Consider the following 27,402-nt stretch of genomic DNA (forward strand, 5'->3'; position numbering starts at 1 on the left):
TAGTCCGTGGTGAGGGACCTAGACCCGCTGTCTTACAAACGTCGGAAGAAATACACGTAGGCAAACTTCTTCATCTCTTCAATGTCCGCCGCCTTGGCAACCTTTTCGTCATTGAAGAGAACCCATGACGCAGCCTGCTCGCCTGGCAACTGCTTGCGCACAAACGCAACGTAGTGTCTATGGCGTGTTAGCGAATCTCCCTCCACAAAGGCCCAAATACGGAAAACTTACCCGGCGTGTATCGAACTACCCTTGTGGCATACTATCGACTGGAGCTGGAAGTTTGCAGGCAGCGTCTCACTACCAGCCAACTTCTTCTCTGTTGGCTCCGCAGGTGCCTCGGAGCTACCGCCTTCATCGAAATCGCCCGGTGCATCGGGGTGGCTGAACAGCCAGTCGACAGCGCGCTCCATGTCACCACCCGTCTCCTTCAGAGCCTGGCGTGCCTGTGGAGCGTTGAAGCCCATAGCTCCTAGGTTCTCGATTTTTTCAGGGTCGAGAACAGATGCAGCGGCTGCGCCTCCACCAGAACCAGCGTTGAAGTCGACGGGGTCGTCGATATCTGGATCCTCCATATGTCCAATCAACCAGTTCATCGCTGCTTCAGCATCTTCGTTACCAGTAGCATGTAGAGCCTTTTCACATCGAACCCGAGGGAATCCCATAGCCTCAAGCATTGAAAGTGCCGCCTCGTTAGGCGACCACTTCGAACTGCCCGACGCTCCTGTGTCTACATCTTCTGGGAGAAGCTCCTCTCCTTCTGCCAAACCATTTGACTTGTAGGCGTCGAAGGAGAAAGGTTCATCGTTGACAATGACAGGAACATCCTGCTTGGTAGGCACCCAGTTGACCAATTCAAAGCGCCTTGCGTTGACGGCCAACACTGAAGGGAAAGTCTTGAACATGCTCCTCTTCGTAAAGCCATCCTTGCTGCCACATGCACCGCAAGTAAGCTCAACTAGTTCTTCAGCTGTGAAGATGTCAAGACACTCCTTCAGCGTGACGGGCTCAAACTCCTCCTTTTCTTCCTTCTTGCCGTCGCTGTTGGTGACGTCCATCTGCGAGTCTTTTGGTATCCGCCGGATGGGGACTGGGATGGAAATGTTCTCCTGCTCGTCTGTCTTGTAACGAACGCGCTTGCAACTGACACACTGTAGCCGCTGTTCCATAGCAAAGCGGAAAGCACCGACCGGATCCTTATGGGGCTCAACGTGTTTGCTGCGTGAAACAAGCTGGAGTACGTGCAGAAGCAATTCGAACGCGTCCTGTTGTCGCATAGTTGAGAACTCGGCGTGGCCTCGTCCGATCAGGTGCTTGAGCATGGCAGGCGCGAGGCCGCGCTGGTGAGGAACCTCTGGGTTGTGCTCGTTGGTGATGACGTCGCTATCTGGCTTTGAGTATCGACCTGAAATCATACCGTCTGCGATTTTGCGCATCTGAGTTTCCAAATCCTCGGCAGGGAGTGGCGTCTCCGGCGGAGCTTCGTTGGGGAGGTAGTATCGGTCTTTGAATTCTGGAATGGAGAACAGGGCCTGCAGAGTGCTGTTCAGGTAGCAGCTGTTGCCCAGGTTCTTCAGGCCCGTGAAGTCTGGTCCGAACAATGGCTGCAGTTCCTTGCCGTCTTCGGTCACCATAGCAAAGTCCCAGCGCAAGTTCTGTTCGACCTGCATCTCCGTAAGACTCTTCTCAGTCTTCACCCTGTCCTTGATATTGATGCCCCAGTGTGCTAGGTGGTCCGGTAGTTCTGGGTCGATGCGCTCTTCATCACAGGCGTAGCAGTAGATATCAGCCGTGCCATCCGCGGTGAGAGACCCGAGCTTGACTGCGACAGGATGACCAGTCGACTTGGTGTGTCCAACACCGTGTGAGTTGCCACCAACGCCACCGAACTGCTGACGGCCACAACCCAGATTACCGCAGGTCAAGCACAGCCAGAGGTTTTCGTTGAGCTCGCACTCTGAGCAGTGACCCAGGTTCTGCGATTCGATCTGTCGCGCCGCTTGCTGTTCCAGACAGAGGGTATGTTCGCAAGCAGTCAGCTCCTGTTCCCACGCCTTGACCTCCTGCTGCTTCGCGAACGTGTTCGCCTTGAGAACTGCGTCCACAATGTTGGGCAGCTTCCCCGAGCTCTTGTCTACATCGTCAACCCCGCACTCGTAGCACTTGACTTGTGTTGTGGTATCGTAGCGGTCTGCCTCAGTCTCAGCTGCGACAGCAAGCTTGGTCATCTTCTGAGGAGGCTCATCGCGCTTGACCCTCTTTCGTGTGCGCTTGATATTGAGGACGAGGGGGTGGTTCGTGGACGACACGTGGAGGAGGGAATGATTGCGATCGCTCGTGCATCCACCATTGAAGCAGTAGAGGCAAACGTCGAGGCCGGTGGGGTCGTCGATCGAGTCGAAGCATTGGGTGCAGTCCTCCCGGTACACAGACTGCGTTGGCCCTGGTGGGTGAAGCTCTGAGACGTGTTAGTACTGTCTAGGGTGAGGATGTAGCCATAGAGCAAATGAAGGCGCCTGAAGCATGTTTGCCACCCTTCATTTCTTTTGCTATTCGAGAGTAGAGTCTGGGGACAGGTACGGGTGCTTACCGGGTGCGTTTACGTGCGTACAGGCCATGTTTGGTCAAAGTTGATGTGGGCGAGGTACGGTGTAGAAAGTCGCGACGGTTTGCACGTAAATTCGGTTGTTATGACATAGGCTAGGCTTCTAGAGCTCCTCCCCGCGGCGGGGCAAACAAAAGTGGATACCTGCCACCAATACCGAAAGAAAGGTAGTCACCACGCGACAGCTCCACTCTGGCTCAGAAGTCACGTCTGAGTTAAACAAGTTCAAAAACTGTATCAACATTCCTTTGGCTTGATTTCATGGAGAAGATGCTAGATTTCAAGGAGCCTCAACAATTTTATAGATCGAGACTTACACAAGATGTGCTATTAGAACAAAGCGCCTGTACTTATACATGACCACTTATTTCCCCTGCTGACGTGCGTTTACAGACCAGTTCTGGAACTGAGTAAACAGCACAGGCTGTAGCGGAGACTTCTTGTCCGCAAACCACTGCTTCTGCGTCTCAGCATAAACGTCCACCACACCAGCATAGTTTCCTTTGTCGAGACCAACAAGGACCTTGACGACATGGAGACTGGCGGAACCACATGCATCTGCATGGACTTTTGAGCCGTTACCTAGCTTCGCCTCCTCGTGAATACCCTTCAGCAGCTCCCATACATCCTCGACATTCTCTGGCTTCGGGAGAGGTGCTTTGCGCTTCGTGCGGGTGTCGAAGAACGACTTTAGCATCTTGGCCGCTTTGTCTGCCGTCTGCTTGTTTGCGTTTGCTCGGGTGCGACGGAGTACTGGGAGGAGGATATCCAGAGTGAGGGCGTTGGAGTATTGCTTCTCCATATACACAGCAAGTAGATCCAGGACTCTTGACTTGAACTGTACGACATTCTGCTTTGCGTCCGTTCGCTCCTTCTTCTTGCTGGTTGTCTTGCTGCGCTCCTTGAAGATCTTGCTGAGATGTGGATCAAGCGCCATCATCTGATCGTCATCCATGTCTGACTCGTCAGATGTCTCTTCTGCCGCCTCTCCGTCGATGGTCGGCTTCGAGGTCTGGAGGGTCATAGCGAGCATGTTGTCGAACTGAGTCAGCTCTGCGTCTTCCTCCTCACTTTCGTCGCTATCGTCATCATCAGAGCCTGACTCAGAAGCCTCGTCGCTGTCTGCTTCTTCCCCATCAACCATCTCAACGTCTGAGTCGTCTTCATCCTCATCGCTTGAGCCTTCCTCCTCCTCGTCTTCATCGCCCTGATTGAACAATTCTTTCTGTCCTTCAAGGTTCTCTTCGGTATCCAGGATCTCAGTCAGTGAGCGCAACCCTTCGGCACTGATCTCGGATGCGAATATAGAGAAAGCTTCTTCACCGATTCGTCGGAACAACGTTCGTTCATTTCCTGAGAAAGAGAGTACGATCTCGACGAAAGCATTCTGGCCGTCGGAAGTTGAAGCCTTGCTCTTCTTCTTCGATGACGCCTTTCGTGACGCTTCGAAGGCTTTGTAGGAAGCATCAAGGTCATCGAGCATCATGACGGCATCGCCCTCGCCATTGTAGGCTTGTAAGAGGGTCAGAGAGTACAGAAGCAGGAAGCCCTGTGCTGCCATCTCATTGCCAGCTATCGATCCCTGTAATACTGCGTTAGTCAAACGAAAATAACAGCAGAAGATAGTATACGTACTGTCGCAGAGATAGCGCCAATGGTGCTAAGCGCCTTCTCCATGGTACTCAGAACCGATTCATCTGCTTTGAAAGCAAGATCCAGTTTTGCAGACTTGCCATTCCTGGCTTTTATCATGTCCAACACCATGAAGGCAACATCTGATCGAGCACCCAACTTTACGTCCAATAACTTCGTCAAACAGGATGATAACCGCTCTTGAAATATCGTCCGACTGCGGTCACTGACAGGTGGAAGAGGCATTTTCTTCGTATCCGCCTTCTTCGAGGGAATGAAGTAGGCAAACTCCACCAGTGTCTCCAGGATCTCTCGCAGCCAATTGGACTTTCGGTCTTCTGCAGCGCCACCTTCGCGTAGGTGAGCGATGTCTTTCTTGAAGGTCTTCTCGTTGAACTTCTCGTATCGCTTGTACTGCCTGATCGTGTTCAGAAGCAGGTCTGCAATGGCCTGGCGACGGCTGTCTGCAACGGTCTGTTCCTCGCTTTCAGGACGTAGGATCAACGACTTGAGATGGCGTATAATCTTCATCAAACTCTTGTCATCTGCAGACGCGAGAATCTGCTCCAGCGTTTTGGTCCTGGTGATCCGATCAAACTCGACGCTACCGTGCTTTGAGGTCAATGCGACGAAGATGGGAAGTGCTGTTCCGTCTTCTCGCTCCACCCTAAGCTGAACGGCACTCAACGCAGCCAACGCAGCGGAATGAAGAAATCGGTCTTCTTTCTTGCTTTGGTTGATCAGGGTGCGCATCAGATTGGGGCTGAACAAGGCAGAGACAGCCCATTCCGGCACACGTGTGATCATGCTGCTCAACAGCTTGAATCCCCAGGCTTTACGTTCATGGGATGCCGAGGAGGAGAACAGACTGCTGTCTACCGTGTCGATCCAGAACTGCGGGAATTCTCTCTTGTCCTTGGAACTACTCTTACTGTGTTCATCTCTGCGCAAGATCTCGGCAAAGACCAAGTCCCAGGCGAAAGACGGATTCGAGCTCGTGGTTCCAGTCTTGATGGTTTTTTCTTCGCCATCTTCCGATTCGTTCTTGTTGAAGTCCTCCTTCAGAATCTTAGCAAGTCGCGAGCGTTCCTTCTTTGCCAGAGGATCCTTGTCGTGCCAAACGCTTTCCGGCAATGTTACTGGATAACTTGCTTGGACGGTAAGCCACACAGCTACGCCTTCAGGCGTAGAGACGAGCTTGAACGTGCTGAGGCGTTCGAGTATCTCCTCGACACATTTTTGGTACTGCGATTGACCTTTCAAGCTCCTCACTGCTTCGACGAGGACCATGCCGCATTCTTCCCGGAGCCAGGGAATGTCGCGTGCCATTCGATAAACATTGTCCAAGAGCTTGTTCCAGGCATCCAGCGAAAGTTCCGGTTCGATCAGTATCGATGATTGCATGATGGCCTTGAACCCAAAGAGCTTTCCGATGGTATGATCCCGTTTTTCCTGTACTTGTTAGCATTGCGACATCCAGCGCGTCCATGTTCCTACCTTTCCTGGCACGTTGCCCTTGGCTTTGGTCTTCTCCTCTACCATCTTGATGACAGCCGCCACATTAAGCTGCGAACCTTCGATAGACTCCTGCTTTACTGCAAATAGTTGTCGCAATAATTCGGTGAGCGTGAGCGAGAATCCGACCCTGGCTGCTTTGCGCTGACTGCAAAGACCTTTGATCAGGCGTACTAACGCGTCCTCCACATCTTTGGGCTGTGGCTTGTTTTCGGGCGAGAATTTGACGATGATCTGTTTGGCGGCTTCAAGACGGACATCGTCTTCTTCGGCTGCCAGGTCTGCGTAAAGCTTAGAGAGCTTCACCTTGTCCGAATTGCTTTCTCTGCGCCGCTTCGCCGGGGCTTCGTCAACTTTCTCGCTTTGGTCCACCTCGCGCTCCCTCTTGGGTAATTTGCTACCCATCTTTTATTGATTTCCTGGAGAGTGTATTGGAGGTTGTCGCAACGCGACTTCCGCGAAAAGTCGAGCACGGCTCTAGGAAAATTTGGATGCTAACCGAAAGCGGACTAGTTGGTCAGGGTCCAGCCAACGCGAAATCCACTTGGACTGCATGACGTCGGAAGCATGCGAGCATACTCATGGGAAATTCAACATTGCGTTTAGCGGAGTCTGCATCAGTTCTATGCTGCGAATGATTCTGCTTGAGTCACCTAGAAATCGGATACGAAATTTTGGTCATGTCATCATGCGCTGTACAGTATCACACGGGCAACCACGCCAACCTAGGAAAAAACTGAACAGCCTGGAGCCTACATTGGCGCTGGGTCACCGCCTTTGCAATGTTCTGGCTTAATGTAGCCTGCAGACCTATTCATTTTTTTTCTTGTATGAGGTGCAACAGAGAAGATATCATAGCCATCACCGTTGAAAGTGGCATCCTTAGTATTGAGTTGAACTGCTCTACGTATGTTTGACGTGTACATATCAAGTCCATCCCTTGAAAATGATCAGTCATCATCCTCATCCAAGCCTTCGAAGACTCCGATTGGCTTTGGACGGTATGTCGTTGGAGGTGGAGCCTGATCTTGAGCTGGTCTGCTCGGAGACTGTGCCATGTCTTGTGCAGGCGCGTCCTGTGCAGCCGCCTCGCTCTGTCCCTGCTCTTGCAACGCCTTCTCCCTAGCCGCGTCCAAATGTGCAGGTATATTGAACTCGTCTAAGTTTTTGCCCTTCTACACAACGAGATAGGAGTTAGTGTGTGCCTTGTATGAATCTTGGACGTGCCAAACGTACCTCTCGCCAATACTGGAGACTGAATAGAGCGCCCGCACGGATCTTCTCGTTGCTGGGCCATGGGTACCATGGCAGGTTGCTAGCCTTGAGCTTCTTCAACCATTCCTCTTCCTCTGGGGTGATTTCGAGCGCGGGGCCAGCGGCATCTTCGCTGTCCTTCTGCCCTTGCGTAGCTTCACTTGCTGGTGCTACTGTCTCTGGTGCGAGAGCAGGTGTATTGAGGCCGTTGGTAGGAATGCCGCTTGAGCCGACCTCATCGTCCTCCTTCTCCTTGTCTGCGGCAGGTACGGGTTCACGGTATGTTGGCGGGACGGTGTGTCGGGAAATATTGGTCGCGTATTGTAGAAGTTCGTCGAATGGGACGGCGCGCGAGTCTTCGGGGAATGTGGTCACGGTTGTGTCAAAGAGCTCATGGCGCAGTTCTGCGAGCTTCTTGACGGACGTCTTGAGCTGGTCTTCGAGCGCATCGGCTTCTGCGCGGAGGTTTTGGATGCGGATGTGATTTGCCTGGTGTTTGGCGACTGCAGTGCGTCAGTCGTCAATGTCAGCAGACGTGGGTGTTCGCGTACGTTGGTCCAGGCCTTGACTGAGCTCGTCGTCAGCAGCTAGCAGATCGACGGCAGCTTGCGTGGCCGGATTGTAGGCAGCGATTGAGTCGACCAAGGTTGTCAAGGCCTTCTCGACGCGTTCGAATTGTTCGTTCAGGACGTCTTCCATGGTTGCGTGGTGGGGACCAGCTGTGCCGCCGACAATGGAACAGCGCAGGGTCAGCGAACGTGGATCGGGTGGAGCACGCGCATACACGTGACGTGAAGAGGCATGCGCGGTGGGCGATGGGGTCGTATGCAGGTTGCGCGCCAGTCGGGCGGAGCTGAATGGCCAGCGAGTGCAGCGCGGTATTCACATTACAGTCGTGAAACCGGGCCTTCAAGCGCGAATCATCCACGGGCGCTTTTGCTAGACTCGCGGGGTTGCCCGCCTTCGACGCATGCGAAAGCGGGACATGACGAAGCGGCCAGGGCTGCCAGGGCCCTCTCGGCGTGGCCGCTATTTGCGTCGACGGGCTGGAAGCCGAGCTGTCACGACGACCAGCCTGCAGCATATATCCTCCGCTCCCCTGCCTCTGCCTGTCTACACCATAGTCCTAGTCTCGCTCCTATCGCCCTCCACATCCGCCGCCCACGGTTCTTCCAGCGTGCTGCGCCTCCGTCTCCCAGAAGAGCACCCCGCCGTCGATTGGCCCGCCACTTGCACCCAGCTACCACTCTGATTGCTGCTCCGCCTTCCAACGCCTACCAATTCCCCCGACTGTCTGCCTTTCCTTCCTACATAATCCGGTGCACCCGCAAAGCCTCGACGCACGATATTCCGCACATCTAGCAGCCATGGGTAAATCGTAAGTTCTCTTTCCTTGCTGCTTTGTAATGCGGGGCCATCGCGCCTACCATCCCGACGTTTGGAGATTCCTGCCCTTCACCTCGGACACGCGCGTCGTCGAGTGAAGGCCACACGTTGGACCGGACCTCGTCATGGACCCTTCACTCAGGCGCAGACATTCTCCGCCCGCCCGCACACTCGATCGCCCACGGCACAAGCATGTTCCAAGAGCTCCACATCCACGACCACAAGAAGCCCGCGCATACACCACCGCTGTCTCACCTCCCGTCACAGGCGCACGGAATCCCGCTGCTGGAGCACAACCACCCGCCTCTGCGGTTTGCGCGCCGCCATCATAGCGACGTACCCCGTCATGACGAGTCCGGCTATGCGCACTACAAGGATATGCGGGAAATTGCCTTGGCGAATGCTATACGCGAGTTGGAAGACGAATTGGGGTCGCGCTGCGGAATCAAGTGCTTGGAATTGCAGAACCAACAGCTGATTGTACATCGCTATAGCCAGAGTAAACTATCACAGCAAGAGCTGGCCGACCTCCAGAAAGCGACACACTTCGACAAGAAAGAACTACAGCAATGGTACAAAGGTGCGCACGCAGTGGGGCAACTGGGTCGGACTGTGACTGAGTACATACAGGCTTCCTGAAGGACTGTCCCTCGGGCATGCTCACCAAGGAGGAGTTCCAAAAGATCTATAAGCAGTTCTTTCCGTTTGGGGATCCGTCGTCATTTGCAGATTACGTCTTCAATGTCTTCGATGCAGACAAGTCCGGCACAATCGACTTCAAGGAGTTCATCTGCGCATTGAGCGTCACGAGTCGCGGCAAGATGGAGGACAAGCTAGACTGGGCGTTCCAGCTGTACGACATTGACGGAGACGGCAAGATCAGCTACGAGGAGATGCTGGCAATCGTAGAAGCCATTTACAAGATGGTACGTAGTCACGCCCAAGGATGCGCCTTCATTACTGACATGTGCAGGTCGGCTCCATGGTTAAGCTCCCGGAAGACGAAGACACCCCCGAGAAGCGCGTTAAGAAGATCTTCCGCATGATGGACAAGGACGAGAACGGCAGCTTAGACATGGCTGAGTTCAAGGAGGGCTCGAAGCGCGACGAGACTATCGTTTCCGCCTTGTCTCTGTACGATGGTCTTGTGTGAGGAAGAGGGTCGATACCCAGTGTCGTTTTCTGCTTGTTTCGTTATAGTCGATATCACAGCGCATTTGTGGGATTGGCATACCATTATTCCCTTGCTGTTAGGGTGGATGACCTCGCCTTGGCGTACCGGACATCATGAATGATGTATACAAAGTGCGCATTTCGTTTCCGCGGTCAAGAATGCAACAACAATTTCAAACTTGCTTGATTCTGCACGTTGGTCTGACTGTAAGCCTCACCCAGGAAAGCCTATTTTTGGGGTTCTTTGGTACAAACTTGTAATTGGGCGTCTGCATGGCATGTCGGGTCTGTGTTCTGACGTGACGCAACCTTGCGGGACGCTTTCTTAGGCGGCCTTCAGGGAGCTTTGGACAGGTAGCTTGAGAACAACACATTGCTAGCACCGTGCCGCCTTGTTGTCGTACCATCGCCGGCTGCACGCTATGGACAGATTACCTGTCTAATAATACGCCATCATCGTCTCCTCCGCTGTCGACTTTTGGCGACGTTTGCGCTGCGACGCTACGTTTCGGCATTCCGCCCAGCATCTCAAGCTGACGCCGGCCCGTGGGCTCCACCACGTATTAAAGCCACTTTCACGCGCCTCGTTTATATAGGCAGACACACCTAACACAATGCCGCGATCCGCGATATCGAAATGCAGCGCAGCCCTGGCAGCCCTGCTAGCCATTGCACCCTCGCCAGCGTCGGCCTTTTACTTCCCAGGCACCGCGCCAACTTCGTACAAGACCGGCGACGCAGTTCCGTTATACGTCAATCGCCTGACACCCGCCGATTCGCAGAACGACCCCAAGCTACGATCCGTCTTCTCCTTCGACTACTACCACCCGCCCTTCCACTTTTGCCGCCCAAAAGATGGCCCCAAAGAAATTCGTGAGAGCTTGGGAAGCATACTGTTTGGCGACCGGATACAGACGAGTCCGTTCGAGCTGAAGATGGGCATGAACGAGTCGTGTAAACTGCTCTGTGAGGCGCCATATCCGGGCAAGGACGCGGCGTTTGTGAACAGCAGGATATACCAGGGCTACGACCTCAACTGGCTGATCGATGGGCTACCTGCAGCACAATCACTTAGGGAACCGGGCTCAGACCAGACCTTCTATCAACCAGGCTTCGCGCTGGGTCTTGTAGACGAGGACCAGCCCATGCTCAACAACCACTACGACATTGTCATCGACTACCACGAAGCATCGCCGGGGAACTTCCGCGTCGTTGGTGTGTTGGTAGACCCATACTCGGTGGCAGAATCGAAGAGGCAGGGCGACGACGGGGCGACGTGCAATGGACAGACACCGGTTATTCTGAAAGAGGGCGAGGCTGATGATAACCTGGTCGTCTTCACGTACGGCGTTTACTGGCGACCAAGTCCGACTCCGTTTGCGACCCGATGGGACAAGTACCTACACGTATACGATCCCAAGATCCACTGGTTCTCTCTCATCAATTCGGCCGTCATCGTCGTCTTCCTCGTCATAATGGTCAGCACCATTCTTGTGCGCACCCTCAAGAAGGATATCGCGCGTTACAACCGTCTGGATCAGTTTGCGCTCGAGGACTTTGGAGAAAGCGGCGACGGCGATGATACAGCGGATGACTCTGGCTGGAAACTCGTACACGGTGATGTATTCAGGCCACCGAAGAACCCGCTGCTTCTGTCGGTTTTGATTGGCAACGGAGCTCAGCTCTTCGCCATGACAGCGTTGACTATAGGTACGTCGCCAGAACATATGCGATGTCAGGTCCCTGCTAACATCAATGACAGTATTCGCGCTTCTCGGCTTCCTCTCTCCTAGCAACCGCGGCGCTCTCGGAACCGTCATCATCATCTTCTACACGCTCTTCGGTTTCTTCGGTGGCTACGCCGCGGCACGTACCTACAAGTTCTTCCACGGCGAGTCGTGGAAACTGTGCTTCTTCTACACCCCGGTAGCTCTACCCGCGATCGTCTTTGGCGTCTTCTTCCTCATGAACCTGTTCGTCTGGGGTCGCGGCGCATCCGGTGCTGTGCCCTTCACGACCATGCTCGTAGTCGTCATCATCTGGTTCGTCATCTCCGTCCCGTTGAGTGTCGCTGGTTCCTGGCTCGGATTTAAGCAGGCCGCCATCGAGCCGCCCGTGCGTACAAACCAGATCCCACGCCAGATTCCACCTGTGGGAGGCTACCTGCGACCTCTTCCTTCCATGGCCCTGGCCGGTGTACTTCCCTTTGGCGCCATCTTCGTCGAACTCTACTTCATCATGAACTCGATCTGGTTCTCAAAGGTCTACTACATGTTCGGTTTCCTGTTCATCTGCTTTGGGCTTATGATCATTACCTCGGCGGCGGTCACAGTACTCATGATGTACTTTTTGCTTTGCGCGGAGAACTATCACTGGCAGTGGAGGTCTTTCTTCACTGCTGGTGCGAGTGCCGCGTACGTGTTTGCTAGTTGCTTGCTCTACTGGATCAAGGATGTGAGCTGGACTAGTTGGACAAGTGGTGTCGTGTACCTGGGATACTCGGCTTTGCTGAGTTCGCTGGTGTTCATTCTGACTGGTATGTTGCACTCTAACCCCCTGGCTCGTAAACCGCGTGCTAACGAAATGAATAGGCACCATCGGTTTCTTCGCCAGCTGGCTATTCACCCTCAAGATCTACAGGTCCATCAAGGTGGACTGAGCCTGGGGTAGTAGTGGAGATATGCTAGTATACCTTTTCTTTTCCTTGGAATCTCAATCCGTCAAGTAGCGTGCGATTATTTGCCAATATAGACATTAAAAAGGCATCTTTTGCGAAGAAAGACTACCCGTATATATCCTAGACTATTCAGTTACATGTGAGAGTGAATCTAGACTCAGTGCTACAATAAAGCAAACTAACGCGCATCCCATAACCAATATTGGAATATACGCCGTATTTCACGAAACCCACTAGTTTGATAAAAAGGTACTCACTTACTTGTCGCCAGCTCATACTCTAACAGTCTTATCATCCCCAACTGTGTTGATGCCCGACCTCTCCGATGAAGTTTCCGGATATGTTCGCATGATCCTTAGTATACCCGCAGAACGCCTTTGTCCCTCTTTCCGTACTCTATTCTTTTCTCTCTTTTTCCATAATGACGTCAACGCGTCACCTTGCTCCGATAAGAAACACACACACCCACAATCATGATCCTCCACCGCGCATCCAGCGTCTACAACCGTAGCAAAAAACAGCGGGGACCCGTCGTTCTACCATCCTACCCGCCCATGCACGTGCGAGAAACGCTGGGACTCGTTCTACACGTTTTAACTGTATCCAATGTTTATTTCCATCCGGACATCTCTCGGATTTCAACTCTATGCATGGCCCCTGCAGCCATCAGCACAACGCCTTTCCAAATACAGCTTAGCATGCGGGCGCTATCGAGACCCTTCCCGTCGAACTATCCAAGAGCCCCGTTGAAACCCAAGACCCGAGAGTTTTCCGGGTGCAAGATTGTCATGAGTGATGAGACTTTTTTGCAGAGGTTGGTCGTACGAAGATTTCAAAAGGCCTTATCAGGGAAATGGAGGCGCGTGCGTGTGTGTATGTGTATATATGGGTGTGCCGGTGCCCGGTTCGAGGTTTGGAAGTGTTGAAGATCAGCTTTTTTTGGATTGCATCACTGTTGCGATATATCCTTGGTGTTTAACTTGTTGAACATCAGGCCACTCACTGGGCTTTTTGGATCAGTCTTACGAAAGTTGATGATCTTTGACTTTTGTTGAAGTCATTGGAAGATTGCTACCTATATATCAAGCTTCTTTCCGCCGCATACCCCGAAGTACTGGACATATTCGTCACCCTCATTATCGACATCTCATTACAGAGCTGGAGGTCTGATTAAACCTACCATGGCAACAGAAGGCATACAATTCCCCATGACGCGGGACTTTGCCAGCCCATCCAACGACCCAACACACCCCGGCCGACGCTCCTCATCCTCAGATACCACAACCCTCGATGCCGAAAAGCCCGCACCCCTCCACCGCGCGCCAACAGCCGAAGACATAGTCAACCTACCTACTCGCACTCTCTCCAACGATGCCAACCTCGAAGAATACACACAAGAAACCATCTCAGGGCAGATGATGCGCGAAGTACGGTCCAACGCGGGCAAGGTCGAGAAGTACGACTTGGTCACTTTTACCATTGACGACAAGGAGAACCCGAAGAATTGGAGCAAGGCGTACAAGTGGTGGTGTACCATGTGTGTTGCGGCGACTTGCTTTGTTGTTGCGTTCAACTCGGCGGTCATCACAGCGGATCTGGAAGGTGTGAGTGCGGAGTTTGGGGTCAGCGAGGAGGTGGCGTTGTTGACTATTACGCTTTTCGTTGTTGGGTTCGGTGTTGGACCTATGGCTTTTGCGCCGGCGTCTGAGATCTGGGGGAGGAGACCGGTGTATGGTGTCACGCTTGCTTTGGCTGTCATCTTCACTATTCCTGGAGCTGTCGCGCAAAATATTGGAACGTTACTGGTGACGCGCTTCATTGCTGGTGTGGCGTTCTCGGCACCCATGACGCTTGTTGGTGGAACGCTGGCGGATATGTGGAGATCGGAGGAGAGAGGTGTTCCCATGGCAGCTTTCAGTGCGGCGCCGTTCATCGGCCCTGGTGTTGGACCTTTGGTCGGCGGTTACCTCAGTCAAGCTGGTGGATGGCGCTGGTTATACTGGATCCAACTCATCCTCAGCTTTGTCGTCTGGATCCTCATCACCTTTACCGTACCGGAGACATACGCGCCCAAGATTCTGGACAGGAGAGCGAAGAAAATGCGCAAGGAGACGGGCGATGACAAGTTTGTCACAGAACAGGATCTCGACATGCGGCCATTTAGCCAGCGCCTCCAGCTCTTCCTCCTTCGACCCTTCCAGCTGCTCTTCCGTGAGCTCATCGTTTTCCTGATCACGCTCTACATGTCGGTTCTGTACGGTCTCCTGTACATGTTCTTCGTCGCATACCCGATTGTCTACCAGAAGGGCAAGGGCTGGAGCGCAGGACCAACAGGTCTCATGTTCATCCCGCTCATCTGCGGTGTTCTGCTCTCCGCTGCATGCGCACCGCTCGTCAACAAACACTACATGAAACTGGTAGAGAAGCACAACGGCCACCCACCAGCGGAAGCGCGTCTGATCCCCATGATGTGCTCATGCTGGTTCATCCCAATTGGAGTCTTCATCTTTGCGTGGACAAGTCAGCCCGAGACCCACTGGGCAGGTCCGGCATTCGGCGGTGGCTCTGTGGGCTTCGGCTTCATCTTCCTGTACAACTCAGCCAACAACTACCTCGTCGATTCGTACCAGCACCAAGCTGCGTCAGCGCTGGCGGCGAAGACCTTCCTGCGCAGCTTTTGGGGAGCGGCTGTGGTGTTGTTCACAAACCAGATGTACGAGCGTTTGGGCGATCAGTGGGCCAGTTCTCTCATCGCTTTTATCGGGCTGGCGTGCTGCGCGATTCCTTTCTTCTTCTATTTCTACGGTGCGAAGATCCGTGAGCGTTCTCACTATGCCTATAGTGAGGAGGACAGGAACAAGGAGGAGAAGCTGGGAGCTTAGTCAGGAGAAGGATAATCTGATCGTTTTCTGTTTTGTGGATCTATCGTCAAGCTTTCTTCGACTTTTCTTGTTATGCTGCATTGTGGGCGTTTGGAGAGCTTGGTGTTTCACCGGGAAAAGGCCGTGGGAGGGGTCTTGGGATCGAGAGGCTTCTTTCGACATCCATAGCGTATGTTATTCGTAATCCATCAACTTCCTACTTCCAATATGGATCCAAATCCCGTTGGGTGCAATCCTGCCAGTCGTTACACAGCTGAGTGTTTGTGAGCGAGCTCATTGACAATGCCATGAAGGCGAGACCTCTCAACGGTGATGTCATGGCATGATTGCAGGCCCTGGCTGGGTGGAAAAGAAGTGGATGCGATGGGCAGAGGAAATTATTCCCACCGTTGGCCGGGAATGTCAAGCTTCCTAGACGCGTGACTAGCCGGGGTCAGAGGCGATCGGCATCCTTGCCCAGGAGTGGGGCTCCAGCGAGCGGAAAGGCCGACCGAAGTCGACACTCCACCAGCGCGACTATCCGGCCCAGACAGACCTCTGACGACTTTCCCCCGAGCTTCGACCATGGACGAGCTCAAGGACACGCACAACTCCAACGCGCCAAATGGGTTTATGCAAGACACGCCGCCAAGAGCCGACGTCGATGAGATCCTGAGACGGAAGCGGAAGGCGCGAGAGTACAAGGTACGCCGTTGAGATGATGCGCTATCGATGCAGCGATGGAAAAGAGGAGGCTTTTGGGTTCGAGGGGCTTTAGTATGGGCATGTTGGAAGAGAGGCCTCTCTGCATTGCCGAATTGGGCTACAGGACCCGGCGCATCCAGCACGGCAGGAGCTACTGCCCCACGAACATGCGCTGACGCTCTACTCTCCTACAGGCCTGCTATCCGTGTCGACAGCGCAAGGTCAAGTGCGACCAGAACGTGCCCTGCAAGACATGCGTCGTCCGCGAACATCCCGAGCTATGTACCTACCACCCGCCCAGCGAGTCGCACCCGCCCGCGAAACGAATCAACCTCGGACTTGGACAGAACAACGGCCATGATTTCTCCAACGGCCTGGTTCACATACATGGCGGCACAGTCACGCTGCCTCGAGAGGTGCGCACACATATGATAGGGGGAATGGCTGTATACTGACCGTAGCAGGACTGGGAACGCATCTGCGGGAAACTGCAGCAAGCTGAGAAGTCGCTCAGTGATTTGAAGCATGCCGTCGGTAGCGTTGCGGAGATACCACCACCCATGAACGGCTTCTCCCCTGCTGATGGATCTGGAAACACGCCTTTGGCCGCAGCAGCGCCCATGGACGGTGAGCAGAGCCACGTCAGAACCCAAGGAATACACACGCGCAACGACATCACCGGCCAAACGATACACATCGGTCCCAGCTCAGTACCAGCGCTCGTCATGGCATTAGGGAGGGGAGACACACAATGGGCGCCGGGCGTGCAAGATCTCCTGGGCAAGAAGAGCATGCTGCCGATATTTGGCCTGGACAACGAGAGCGCTACATATCCCTTCGTCGACCTTTGGGGCCTACCACACGGATCGATAGCGCGCGCCCACGAGCTTGCCAACGCATTACCGAGCGACTCTGAATGCCTGAGTTTCTTCCGCAGCTATCGCGAAACCGCGCACGCCGTATACCCCGCCGTTGCCGACATCGAGGCCATTGAATCTGATCTTCTGCTCTTCCTGATAAACCGGGCCAGCTCACAGGGTACCAACGGCATCACGGATCAGCAAATATATGGGAAAGACTTTCATTGGATAGGCATGGTCTTTGCTATACTAGCTTCAGGCTGTCAATGCTCGAGTCTGTCACGAAAAGAGAGGGAGTTGACATCGCAGGTCTACGTCTGTTGCAGCTTCGAATGCCTGCGTTTCACTAATTTCCTATCGCACGCGACCATCGAAAACATACAGACCCTTCTTATCCTTGGAAACGTTATATCAAACAACATGAATGCCGGTGTTGCTTGGAGTCTGATGGGATTAACAGTCCGCCTCTCGCAGACGCTAGGGCTACATCGACAGTGTCCTCCGTCAACGCCGGTGCAGCAAAGGGTGATCCGGAGCAAGACATGGTGGGCGCTTCTTTGGCAGGACTCACTACTGTCTGTCTCATACGACAGAGCGTCGTCGACCACTACCATTGACCATACTGTACCCATGAGCCAGCACACAGCGCCGGGGACGAGAACATACGTCGAGAGTATGTATCGATTGTGTAAAGTAGGCCTCGACATAGTCCGTGAGCGCCAACGGCCACAAAACTCGCACGATGCCCTGATACGGATCACTGAACATCGCAACGAACTCCAGGAAATCATGATAGATGCCGCAGACTACCTCAAAGACTCGAGAAGATGTCGGTCCATGCGCGATCAGCTCGAGCACTGGGCACTATACCTGCACATATCTTACGTCACATCTGAGCTCTGTCGACCAGCCATCAGCCCCGCCACTGCCAATCTCGATCTTTCCAAGACACTGCGCAAGACGTGCATCGACAGTCTCACCAACACGGTCGAAGCATTCCTCGGTTTGCAAAACATGACACCGTTTGCTACCCGTTCCTGGTCTGCGGTGCATCGCTCCTTGAGCTCTGCCCTCCTGCTTGGTATCCTCGGCGAACACAACCGCAACGAACGGGCGCGTAGTCTATTGCAGAACGTAATCCAAGTTCTCACGGATGTCACAAAAGATGTTGATCCTGCCGAGCTCGCCACGCCCATCACGCGATCCGTCTCAGCTCTCGAGCGGCTGCTGAGAATCACCACGACGCACAACCGCAAGCCAAGTGAAGCAGGCTCACAGGCGTCCCCCACGATGCACGTCTTCACCGCACAGGACATCAACAATGCTCTCAATGGCGATGCTGAGAATATGTTCTCGCAGTCGCCATTGCTTGGCCTTGACCTTGACTCTTCGCCGTATGCGCTTATGGAGAGCATCGTGTGGGGTGCGCAAAAGTCACCGTGAGAAGATGAGGAGCGTAGAGAGTAGTGGAAAAGCGAAAGAAAAGTAATGATACCCAGATGTGAGAGCGACGTAGCGCTGTCGAATGAAAAAGTCGAAACAACAATCAGGCTGCCATCATCATTCAAAGACCAAGCAGTTTGACTGCCTTCCAACCTGCTGCCTAATTGCGCAGAATGACAGACATTAATGCCGTTAGGAGGGAGGCGATTATTGGGCCATGTGTTTCTGAGAACAAGTTTCATATCGCGAGTGATGATTTGGCCCGTGGTCCAGCGGCCGCTAAGTAGTAGTTTCAACTGAATGTAATGCGCTGAGAGGTTCTCTTGATACCCACCTTGTCCGCGTCGAGTGAAAGCTTGCTGTCAGCCCTACCCATGACGTCGCTAAGCGAGGCGGCTGCGAGTGTTTGCCTAGACCCTGCATCATCACCAGAACCCGTGCAAACGACCTAGTCGTCACCTAAATGGACTTGAGCGAGCGCCTTTCCTCTGAGCTTAAATGAAGGCCTAGCTCTTGCGTCGCCCCGCCACTCAGCAGTCGCCGTCATGTTCATGCTCCGAAACCGTAAGTCGAGCTTTGTTTGCCATGTTTCTCCTTCCCGAGCCGCTGCCCCTCCCCCTCCGTTGCTGCGACGACACTAATCCGTACCACCAGTCAGTAAATTTGTCTTTGGCGACAGCTCCAAGGAAACCATCGTCGAAATCGCCCAGGGCCAGCTTTACCTCGTCCGACCCCGCTCTGTCAAGGGATACTCGGAGCTTATATTCAAGGTACGCAAGCCCGTGATCCTGGACTGCATGTGCATTAACAGCCTGGTAGGACGCTGCAGCTACCATCCGCCGCACCGGGCAGGAGTTCCAGTACCAGCTCGTCATCCAGCGCGCATACGAGGAAGGCGAGGAGGATCTGCTAGCAGAAGAAAACGAAGACGCGGCACTTGACGCGCTCGCCGGCGACAAGGACGAAAAGACATTTCTGCTCGACGAAGACCTCCAGTTCCGTGACGACGTCCGCTCCACCGGCGAGAAGATCTTTGCGTGGCGCGACCTTAGTGGCGACGTCGACGACCTCTGGGAGTTTGTGTGCGACCCGTCAGTCAAGCCCGAAACCGCGTCTTTGTTTGAGCGCGTGGCCCTGCAGTGCCAGTACGAGAGGAAGTTCCGGAGAAGCCACGAGCACGCGACCGAGGACGACCTCGCTGCCCTAGCCTACTACGAGGAGCCCATCCCCGACGCGAGCCCGATCGCCAGCCCGACCCTCTCGAACGCCCGCGCGCTTCCCGTCGAGCCCCCCACTACCGAAGAGCTATTCCCCAATACAACTAAGGAAAAGATGGCCAAGAAGGTTGCAGGAAAGGGCACTGTCCCGGAGCAGGAGGATGCTACGGCCGCGCCGCCCTCTGCCGCCCAGCCCCAGGCTCTTGAGACCCTGGTCGAAGGAGACGCGGAACTCCATCTCTTCGACTTCCCCTCTGGCACCTTCATGAAGCAAGACGATAAAGTCAGTGTCACGGTTACCGAGATCGGCGAATGGAACTACTGGCTGCACATTGCTGGAGAAGAGCGCGAGTGGCTAGGACAGCCCATCGTTGAAGACATCAACCCCGTCTTCAACTACGAATACAAGTCTTTTATATTCAACCACTATCTAGACGACGGTTCGGCATACTCATGGCTGTTGAAGTTCAAGGATCAGGACGAGCTCGAGAACATTCAGCAAGGTGTCATGCAAGCCCTCTGGGAGCACTTGAACAAGGTGAAATGGGGCAAGGCAAAGGACACCGATCGAGAGTACGTTCTAGAGGCCTTCCAGGATTTGACTATGGAGGATGCGCCAGACGAGGAGCCAGAAGAGGAAGAAGAGGAGGACGAGGAAGAATACGAGAGCACCAACGAGCAGCGGAGCGAACACTACGACTCTGACGAGTCTGAAGATGACGTCGAGACTGGTCCCACCGACGGAGACCAGAATTCTCAGCTGGCGGTTGGCTACAAGCACGACAGGTCCTTCGTTGTGCGTGGAAACAAGATCGGTGTCTTCAAGCATACCCCGGAGAATCAGCTGCAGTTCTCCACAACCATCTCCAACATCAAGACACCGGGAGGCAAGGCTTTCAACCCGAACAAGGTCATGTTGCACCAGCAGGATCGTGACATGATTCTTCAGAACTTGGAGAATCCAAACAACCTTTACCGGATGGATCTTGAGACTGGTACCGTTGTAGATGAGTGGAAGGTGCACGACGACATTCCTGTCAAGGTCTTTGCACCGGAGAACGTAAGTACACATTTGCCAATATCTGATCGCAAGCTAACGTGTCGCAGAAATTCGCTCAGATGAGCGGCGAGCAGACCTTCCTAGGTCTATCCGATAACGCGCTCTACCGTGTTGATCCTCGTTTGGCCGGCAACAAGCTTGTCGACGACCAACTCAAGCAGTATGCCACCAAGAACGCGTTCTCCGCCGCCGCGACCACCGAGAAGGGACACATTGCTGTCGCGTCCGAGAAGGGAGATATCCGTCTATTCGACAGACTCGGGATCAACGCCAAAACTCTCATTCCCGCGCTCGGTGACCCAATCATCGGCATGGACGTCTCAGCCGACGGCCGCTGGGTCCTCGCCACCACGCGAACCTACCTCCTCCTCATCGACGCCCTCCAAAAGGGCGGCAAAAACGACGGCAAACTCGGTTTCGAAAAGTCTTTCGCCAAAGACGACAAGCCCCAACCCCGCCGCCTCGCCCTCACACCCGCCCACGTCGCCCAATTCCAACACGAAACCAAAGCACCCATCTCCTTCACCACCGCCCGCTTCAACACGGGTCTCGACGACAAGGAAACCACCATCATCAGCGCCACGGGCCCTTTTATCGTTACTTGGAGTATGAAGAAGGTGCTGGCTAACCGCAAGGATCCTTATAATATCAAGCGCTACTCTGAGGAGGTTAAGGCTGATAACTTCAAGTTTGGCTCTGACAAGAATCTTATTGTTGCGCTGCCGAATGAGGTCGATATGGTGGCTAAGCGCGCGTTGCAGCGGCCGACACGCGAGAGTATCGCTATGCCGAGTCGGGTTGGGGCGGGCAGGAAGAGTGTCAGAGGGAGCTATCTTGGTAGAAACGAGATTGTGAATAGCCCGTACTAGGCTGCAGAAGCCACGACGTTTCGACGTTTTTCCTTGAAGGCGGTGGTTGCGATGATCATCTCGCGCGGTGTCGGCGTTGTGTTAATCTTCTTCTTCTTCTTCGACGAGCTACGGATGCTATGACGATGGGATGCGAGTAGCTGGTTTCTATATGATTCCCCTTTTTTAGATCGAGACTGGAAATGGCACATGGGTTTATTGTGATTTGCTTTGTTGATGATGTGGTTGAACTTGTTATCTCATTTTGTTGGTTGTGGAGATGGATCCGGTCGCCTACGACTTCTAGGTTTTGACATGGACTGTTTGTTGTTTCGAAAGCCTTGTACGGAGGCTACGCACTTTGCTTTGCGTTGCATGATTATCTTGTAATGGTTTTCATGTCGCAGAGTATAACGTTGTTCTGTACGAAGTTTGAATCAAATACAATGCCGGAAGCAGTTGTATTGTGGTTTGCGACAGAAGGAGATGTAGTGTTAGTAGCAATTAATAGAGAACTTGTTTTAACTGTTAACGCAATAGCGGAAGCAGTTAGATTATTATTTGCGACAGAAGAAGATGCGGTGTTAGTAGCAATTAATAGGGAACTTGTTTTATTTATTAATGCAACTACCTTTGCTACCTTGTCTTTGTCTGCTGTCTTAATGTTGTATTCCCTAAGAGACTTGACTATGTTGTTGTCGGCGACAAGGTTATCTATTAAAACGTCTTCCTTCGCACAGTTTGGACAAACTAAGGATAGATGACGTCCTGGCAAGGGATATGGCTTTGGGAGCTGGAAAGCTGCTAAAGTGCTGTCGGATTCGGTCAAAAGCATTCATAGAGTCACGCATTTGCCATCACGCCGACCACGGGACATGGTTATGGGTATGACGGTACATTTATGGAAAAGGTTTCTGGTCTTGGATGCTCGGCCTTAGGTAATAAACGTATCCACTACCCGAGAATCAGATCGACAAGTTCCTTCTCTCTTTCTTGTTCCCAAATTTCAGCAATCACTACCCCGCAAGCCCTTCGGTACGCAACACGGTCTTCCCACTTAATCCATAGCACAAATATGCAGTCGACAACCTTCTGTTCTTCTCTCTCTTTACCCATACGAAACGCCTCGGAACTCCGTTCGAGCTCGAGTTCCCAGTCTAGCTCTGGAGGGAATAGGGATCTGATCGTTCCTTTGCTTGTTGCCACAAGCTCTAGTGGGTTAGGGGATGAGGAATCGTTGCCTGTCTGTTTGAAGAGAGATTCTTGTTCTGGATTGTTGAGGTAAAGAAAGCCAGCATATTGATCTTGTGACGATTTCAACCACACGTGGTTTTCACGCATTAATGCGTTGTTGCGTGCGGCTTTACCACATAGGAACGCTCGGCTTGTTTGGGCGCTGAGATATGCGGTTTGTGGAACGGGGGTGCTTATAATTTTAGAGGAAGGCTCCGGTACGGGGAATGGATATGAGTATTTCCGATGTGAACGATAATGGCTAAACGTGACTCCTCGTTTTTCGTCGGCGTGTTGTTTCCATCCTTGAGGTAGAGTGACGAAGCGGCCTTCTATTGCCTTTGAGCGGTACTCATGCCATGCTGAAGTGATTGGTCTTCGGTCAAGAGAGGCAGGATGGGAAAGAGCATACCACTTAGTGACAGGCTCTGTGAAGCGGCCAAACAATGGGCCATCGTAATCGTCGTCGTCTTTAGGAAATTGTATATCGCCAATCGTGCCGGGCCTGTCTCTCCTACCGGTCCAGCCGATCCAAGACCAACTCGGCAGTTTGTAGGACGTTTTAGGAGAACACCCTGAGCTCGAAGCTACGCGCCATCCTATACTGCCATTGTAAGGCCTCCAATGCAAAGCAAGCTCGAACCAAAATTCCGGAAGTCCGCATAGAAAGCCAGGCTGAAAAAATTGTTCGAGCAGACTTTGAGTGCCAGCAAATGCAGACAATGCGTCTTCTGGAAAGCTTAGTATACGATTACTGTACGCACTAACTAGATCGTTCAGCGAGTGGGGTGTTGGTATTTTGTCTGTAAGTAGTCGATGAACCGTGGGACGTTGTCGTGCATCAAAGTATTGGCCATTGCTTGGTTCGGGTAGTTCTCTGATCATGTCTTCGCGCGTCAGACCCCATTCACAATGCCACTCTACGGCATCATTTGCGAAGACTAGTCTCCGAAGTGAGAAGCCAAACTCTTGGAACGTCCACGCTCTGGTGTGATAGGTGTTTCGGCCGTGAGAGCCTGGGTATTTTTTCGCAGGATGGCGTACTACGACCTGCTCCGACCCGGACAGCTGTATAGGCATTTGAGAATGATTTCGCGCCGTGGTCAAGCCTTTGAGTCCCCGTAGTCCATGGTTCGCATCAACTCCGTCTGCAGCAACGATGGTGAAATCGGCAGAGTGATAAATGCGGTGCATTCGTGACAATTCATGAGCAAGATGGACATGATCATCTTGTATCTAATTCTATGTCAACTACGGTTCGCTTGGAACAAAGCGGCATGCATGTACTCACAACACATAGGGCGTCCACCCAGAGATATCTATAGCTTAGCGCCTTGACAACGACGAAAGCATCGCTGATTGTTCTTGGTATGTTTCCAGCAAGCTTCCCATCTGAAAGCGCGTTCGGCTTGAGAAGTCTTTCGCGCAGCTCAGTTGTGTTTCGAACAGTGTTGGTCTGGCCCCATTGGTAACTCAGTGCGATATATCCTACTTCAACCCGGTCACCTTCAACGATGCACATCTCCATGGTATCAATGAGGTATTTGGGCCGCACAACCTCTCTACGCTGGAGCCAAGGTATTTGCTTGCATAGAAGTCCGTGAGTTGTATTGCATGTTGTTATCCACTGCTTCAACATGTCCATATCGATCCACCGAACATCTATAGCTCGCATTACTCCAGGATGATCGGGTACTGTGGGATTGTGAAGTAACCCGAAAGAATCCGAGTAGTAGCATCTCCCATCGACTCCGGGTGAAGGCTGCAACTAAAAACATATGAAATCGGGCTCTTCTGCGTTTCGCACAACTGTTAGGTGGTATTTTGCACAGTCCGGATGATCTGCCAAGACATCTTGCAAGAAATCCTTGAACAATCCCATATGAGAACATTGGCATCTCAGGAGATCTTCGGCTATACCCAAGGTAAGCTCCTTGCCGCGGTTTCCGAGATGGTTGATGCATATAAGAATCTTGCTGCAGATCTCGCAGTCTGGCTGTCCGTCGGATGATTGGTGCGCTTCACGCTCAGTCTCGATTCCTTGAGTTTCCGTAACGGGGGCCTTGCTGTTTCCGAGGAGCTCAGCTGATGCAAAACGCTCGACCCTATGATATCGCATAGTTCAAGGCCGGACTGTGAGGACGTAGATGAGTGTGTGAATCTCAAGGCTAAGAGGCACAGCAGTGATTGTGGCGTGAGGCAGACTCAAGGTGGGGTACTGCATGCGGGCTTGCGCACGTGCACACAAGGTGTCGCCACAGTTATCGTTAGCTCTCTTTACTAGAAACTAGTACACTACTTAAGGTAACTATTAGTTACATTACTACTACTACCTAGCTTATATAGATATTTATAGCTAAAAATTTTCTACTACTAGACCTTTACTTATATATAACTTTAAAAAAATAGCAAATATTATACTAAATATAAGCGCTTTTCTTCTACCTTTATATTTAACTTAGTTTAACTTATAAAGCTTACTATTTATAACTACTATATTATAGCTATCTTACTATATAACTTAAATAGTAACACTTTACTTATACCTAATAATTATAGTAATAAGACACCTTTATAGTAGTACTATTATAATAACTAAGAGCTTCTTTATTAGCAAACTAAGAAAACCTAGCTTACTACTATTTAGCTTAATTCTTCTAGTACTACTTATAAAGCTTACGCTAATAAAAAGCTTCTAGAGCTAAATAAAGTTATAAAAAAACTCTTAGTAATTAAGTTTAGAACTCTAAATAGTTAGAAAGATAACTAAAAAGATAATAATAAAATTAGAGGCTTATGCGCTAAACTTAGCGTTAAGATAGCTGTTTATAGATAGAATAATTAATAACTGTAGCCCTAGCTTCGCTTGAAATCTTTCATACTTGCTATCATGTATAACGAACTTGATTCGCTCAAAGCAGTAGGGATGACGAAACACGAAATTCTACAACGAAAAGTTGGTCATTCCAGACGGCGTATCCCACAGCGCATCCCATGAGAAGTCGAATGCGTTTGGATCCAATATGTCCGACAACAAGAACGTCGTATCATCAAAATTAGGCATCACCGGTACGTCAATGCCATTACCATTAGGTGCAACGCTGGTGAGCTCAGTCTCCGATGGCTGCGGCGCTTCACGTGCGTTCAGCGATGCGATCTTTGACACAGGATCAGCGCAACGCTCAAGACAATAGTTTGCGAGATCCCAATCGTAATTATCTCGCGCATGCTGAATGTGCGCAATAACACGTTCCAGACGCGCGACACATGCGTTCCGTATTTCAGGATCTTGAGTCTCGACAGTGCAGCGAAGCGACACGGTGATGGCATGCACCAAGAGGTGAGTCGCATAGGGCAGCCAAAAGTCCAGGAACTGTGTTTCGCCCATGGTCAATATGAAATCGAGGACTGCCGATGATGCAATGCGCAACTGATCCATCCGGCTTCGACCTATACTACCATCTCCGTCAAGGACAGCTGCGCGGAAGATGAGACGGGCGAGTACAAGTCTTATCGAGAGGAAAGAGAGCCATAGCATCGGTGTGCCTGGACGATTTGGGAGAGGGAGCCATTCAGGAAGTTGTGATTCCAGATCGTCTAGCTCGTGCTTGAAGCGATCGATCTCCCGGGCGAGTTGTATTCGATCTGGACTGATCTGGTAAACGAAGGGTAAGATTTCGGCCAGCAGCTCCGTCAGGGAACATAGATGTATAAAGCAGGTGGTAGTCTGCTTCTGCTGCGAGGTTGCCTTGGTGCCAATGAGCGAGCTCACAGTCGGTCGCGGGACGTCGTAGTAGCCTTTCGATACATAGGGTGGTGCGCCATATGCAACACTAGACCACTGGTCGGTGATGAGGACACACCACCAGAGTCGCATTCGCACCGACTTCTCATTCTCTGTGATGTTCCACTTTGATGGGTCTCTGTGCAGTCCAAATGTCTGAGCTAGAGATACTGTTCGACCGCATAAAGTGATATTGCCGATAATAGAGACCGAAGGACGTCCAACCTGATCCAGCACTGCAGCTTGGATAGTAGACATTCCAGGGCTGAGAAAGTCCTCGAGAGTCGCTGAGATAGCCTTGTTCCAAACGTAGTATGAGTTTGGTTTGGGGTGCATTTTCAGGGTATCTGACTTGGCCCAGTGCGGCGATGCAAGTGCGAAGATGACACACATCAAATTGTTTGGTACTCTGCCGTATTGCCCTGTCCGCAGCATCTCACACATCTCCTCATCCAGGATGGGGAAATGGTAGTGGATGTGGTTGAAATACAGCTCGACCACTTCTCGTTTGAAAGGTCCCATTATCTGCTCAACAATCTCCAGCTGTTCTCTACCGCAGCCGCTGTTGGGTGGTAATCCAGTCCGAAACCTTGGGACTGTGAGGTACACCACTGGATCTTTCGCATCATGGAGTAGCGTCTGATAGTTGGAAGACTCCACCTCACCCTCTGCTTTTCGGTGCTGCGAGATATGTCGGTTGAAGATATCAATGTCTTCCGCGAAGTGCGGCGCAAGCATGATGGATGCGGAAGGATTGTTGTTGGTTTTATGCAAGATGGGTGCTGAGCGAGGCCGAGAAGGACCTTCCTCAGGCTCGCTATGCCGTCGCCGCTTAGAGGGTCGTCGATCTGGACCCTCTTCTGTAGGAGAGCTGGTGTTTGAACTCTCGACATACTGGCACTTGAGGCGTCTTTCTCGGCATGACAAACATGGCTCTCCGGGAATGTCGATGTGACATCGGATTTTGCGCGAACGACATCGCGTACAGGCCGGTACTTTGTGTGAGCGGTATGGCCTGTTCTGAATGGGAGCAGCGCTGGCCATCAAAAGAAGATTTGATCGACCAAATGTGCTCGGACCCTGAGTGAAAGCTTGAGTAGCAGTTCGAGGAAGGCGCGGTGCAGCAGGTTTTGGGTCCACGACAACACA

The 27,402-nt window shown here is 52.4% G+C and overlaps 9 protein-coding genes across 9 annotated transcripts; 5 read left to right on the forward strand and 4 right to left on the reverse strand.

Moving 5' to 3' along the window:
• Positions 1-32: 32 nt before the first annotated feature.
• J4E78_010259 (uncharacterized protein) lies at positions 33-2,618 on the reverse strand (the record flags this gene model as incomplete). Its single annotated transcript, XM_049370838.1, has 3 exons — positions 33-177; positions 232-2,458; positions 2,591-2,618. The coding sequence occupies 3 exons, from the start codon at positions 2,616-2,618 to the stop codon at positions 33-35; spliced, it is 2,400 nt and encodes a 799-aa protein (XP_049217423.1).
• A 351-nt stretch (positions 2,619-2,969) lies between these two features.
• On the reverse strand, positions 2,970-6,157 carry J4E78_010260 (uncharacterized protein; the record flags this gene model as incomplete). The annotated part of the gene is made up of 3 exons (XM_049370839.1): positions 2,970-4,187; positions 4,241-5,689; positions 5,735-6,157. 3 exons carry the CDS (start codon positions 6,155-6,157, stop codon positions 2,970-2,972), a joined length of 3,090 nt encoding a protein of 1,029 aa, XP_049217424.1.
• Positions 6,158-6,702: 545 nt separating this feature from the next.
• J4E78_010261 (uncharacterized protein) lies at positions 6,703-7,705 on the reverse strand (the record flags this gene model as incomplete). The annotated part of the gene is made up of 3 exons (XM_049370840.1): positions 6,703-6,927; positions 6,989-7,509; positions 7,558-7,705. The coding sequence occupies 3 exons, from the start codon at positions 7,703-7,705 to the stop codon at positions 6,703-6,705; spliced, it is 894 nt and encodes a 297-aa protein (XP_049217425.1).
• Positions 7,706-8,584: 879 nt separating this feature from the next.
• On the forward strand, positions 8,585-9,545 carry NCS1 (Neuronal calcium sensor 1; the record flags this gene model as incomplete). Its single annotated transcript, XM_049370841.1, has 3 exons — positions 8,585-8,972; positions 9,023-9,318; positions 9,366-9,545. The coding sequence occupies 3 exons, from the start codon at positions 8,585-8,587 to the stop codon at positions 9,543-9,545; spliced, it is 864 nt and encodes a 287-aa protein (XP_049217426.1).
• A 634-nt stretch (positions 9,546-10,179) lies between these two features.
• Positions 10,180-12,224, forward strand: J4E78_010263 (uncharacterized protein; the record flags this gene model as incomplete). The annotated part of the gene is made up of 3 exons (XM_049370842.1): positions 10,180-11,275; positions 11,328-12,101; positions 12,157-12,224. 3 exons carry the CDS (start codon positions 10,180-10,182, stop codon positions 12,222-12,224), a joined length of 1,938 nt encoding a protein of 645 aa, XP_049217427.1.
• A 1,199-nt stretch (positions 12,225-13,423) lies between these two features.
• J4E78_010264 (uncharacterized protein) lies at positions 13,424-15,124 on the forward strand (the record flags this gene model as incomplete). Its single annotated transcript, XM_049370843.1, has 1 exon — positions 13,424-15,124. The coding sequence occupies one exon, from the start codon at positions 13,424-13,426 to the stop codon at positions 15,122-15,124; it is 1,701 nt and encodes a 566-aa protein (XP_049217428.1).
• A 564-nt stretch (positions 15,125-15,688) lies between these two features.
• Positions 15,689-18,111, forward strand: J4E78_010265 (uncharacterized protein; the record flags this gene model as incomplete). Its single annotated transcript, XM_049370844.1, has 3 exons — positions 15,689-15,808; positions 16,003-16,224; positions 16,273-18,111. The coding sequence occupies 3 exons, from the start codon at positions 15,689-15,691 to the stop codon at positions 18,109-18,111; spliced, it is 2,181 nt and encodes a 726-aa protein (XP_049217429.1).
• A 545-nt stretch (positions 18,112-18,656) lies between these two features.
• On the forward strand, positions 18,657-21,257 carry J4E78_010266 (uncharacterized protein; the record flags this gene model as incomplete). The annotated part of the gene is made up of 4 exons (XM_049370845.1): positions 18,657-18,675; positions 18,766-18,881; positions 18,931-20,388; positions 20,436-21,257. The coding sequence occupies 4 exons, from the start codon at positions 18,657-18,659 to the stop codon at positions 21,255-21,257; spliced, it is 2,415 nt and encodes an 804-aa protein (XP_049217430.1).
• A 4,156-nt stretch (positions 21,258-25,413) lies between these two features.
• On the reverse strand, positions 25,414-26,991 carry J4E78_010267 (uncharacterized protein; the record flags this gene model as incomplete). Its single annotated transcript, XM_049370846.1, has 1 exon — positions 25,414-26,991. One exon carries the CDS (start codon positions 26,989-26,991, stop codon positions 25,414-25,416), a length of 1,578 nt encoding a protein of 525 aa, XP_049217431.1.
• Between the last annotated feature and the right edge of the window lie 411 nt (positions 26,992-27,402).

The sequence above is a fragment of the Alternaria triticimaculans genome, assembly GCF_023758025.1.
Source record: "Alternaria triticimaculans strain BMP 0046 chromosome Unknown scaffold_29, whole genome shotgun sequence".
Classification (NCBI taxonomy): Eukaryota; Fungi; Ascomycota; class Dothideomycetes; order Pleosporales; family Pleosporaceae; genus Alternaria; species Alternaria triticimaculans.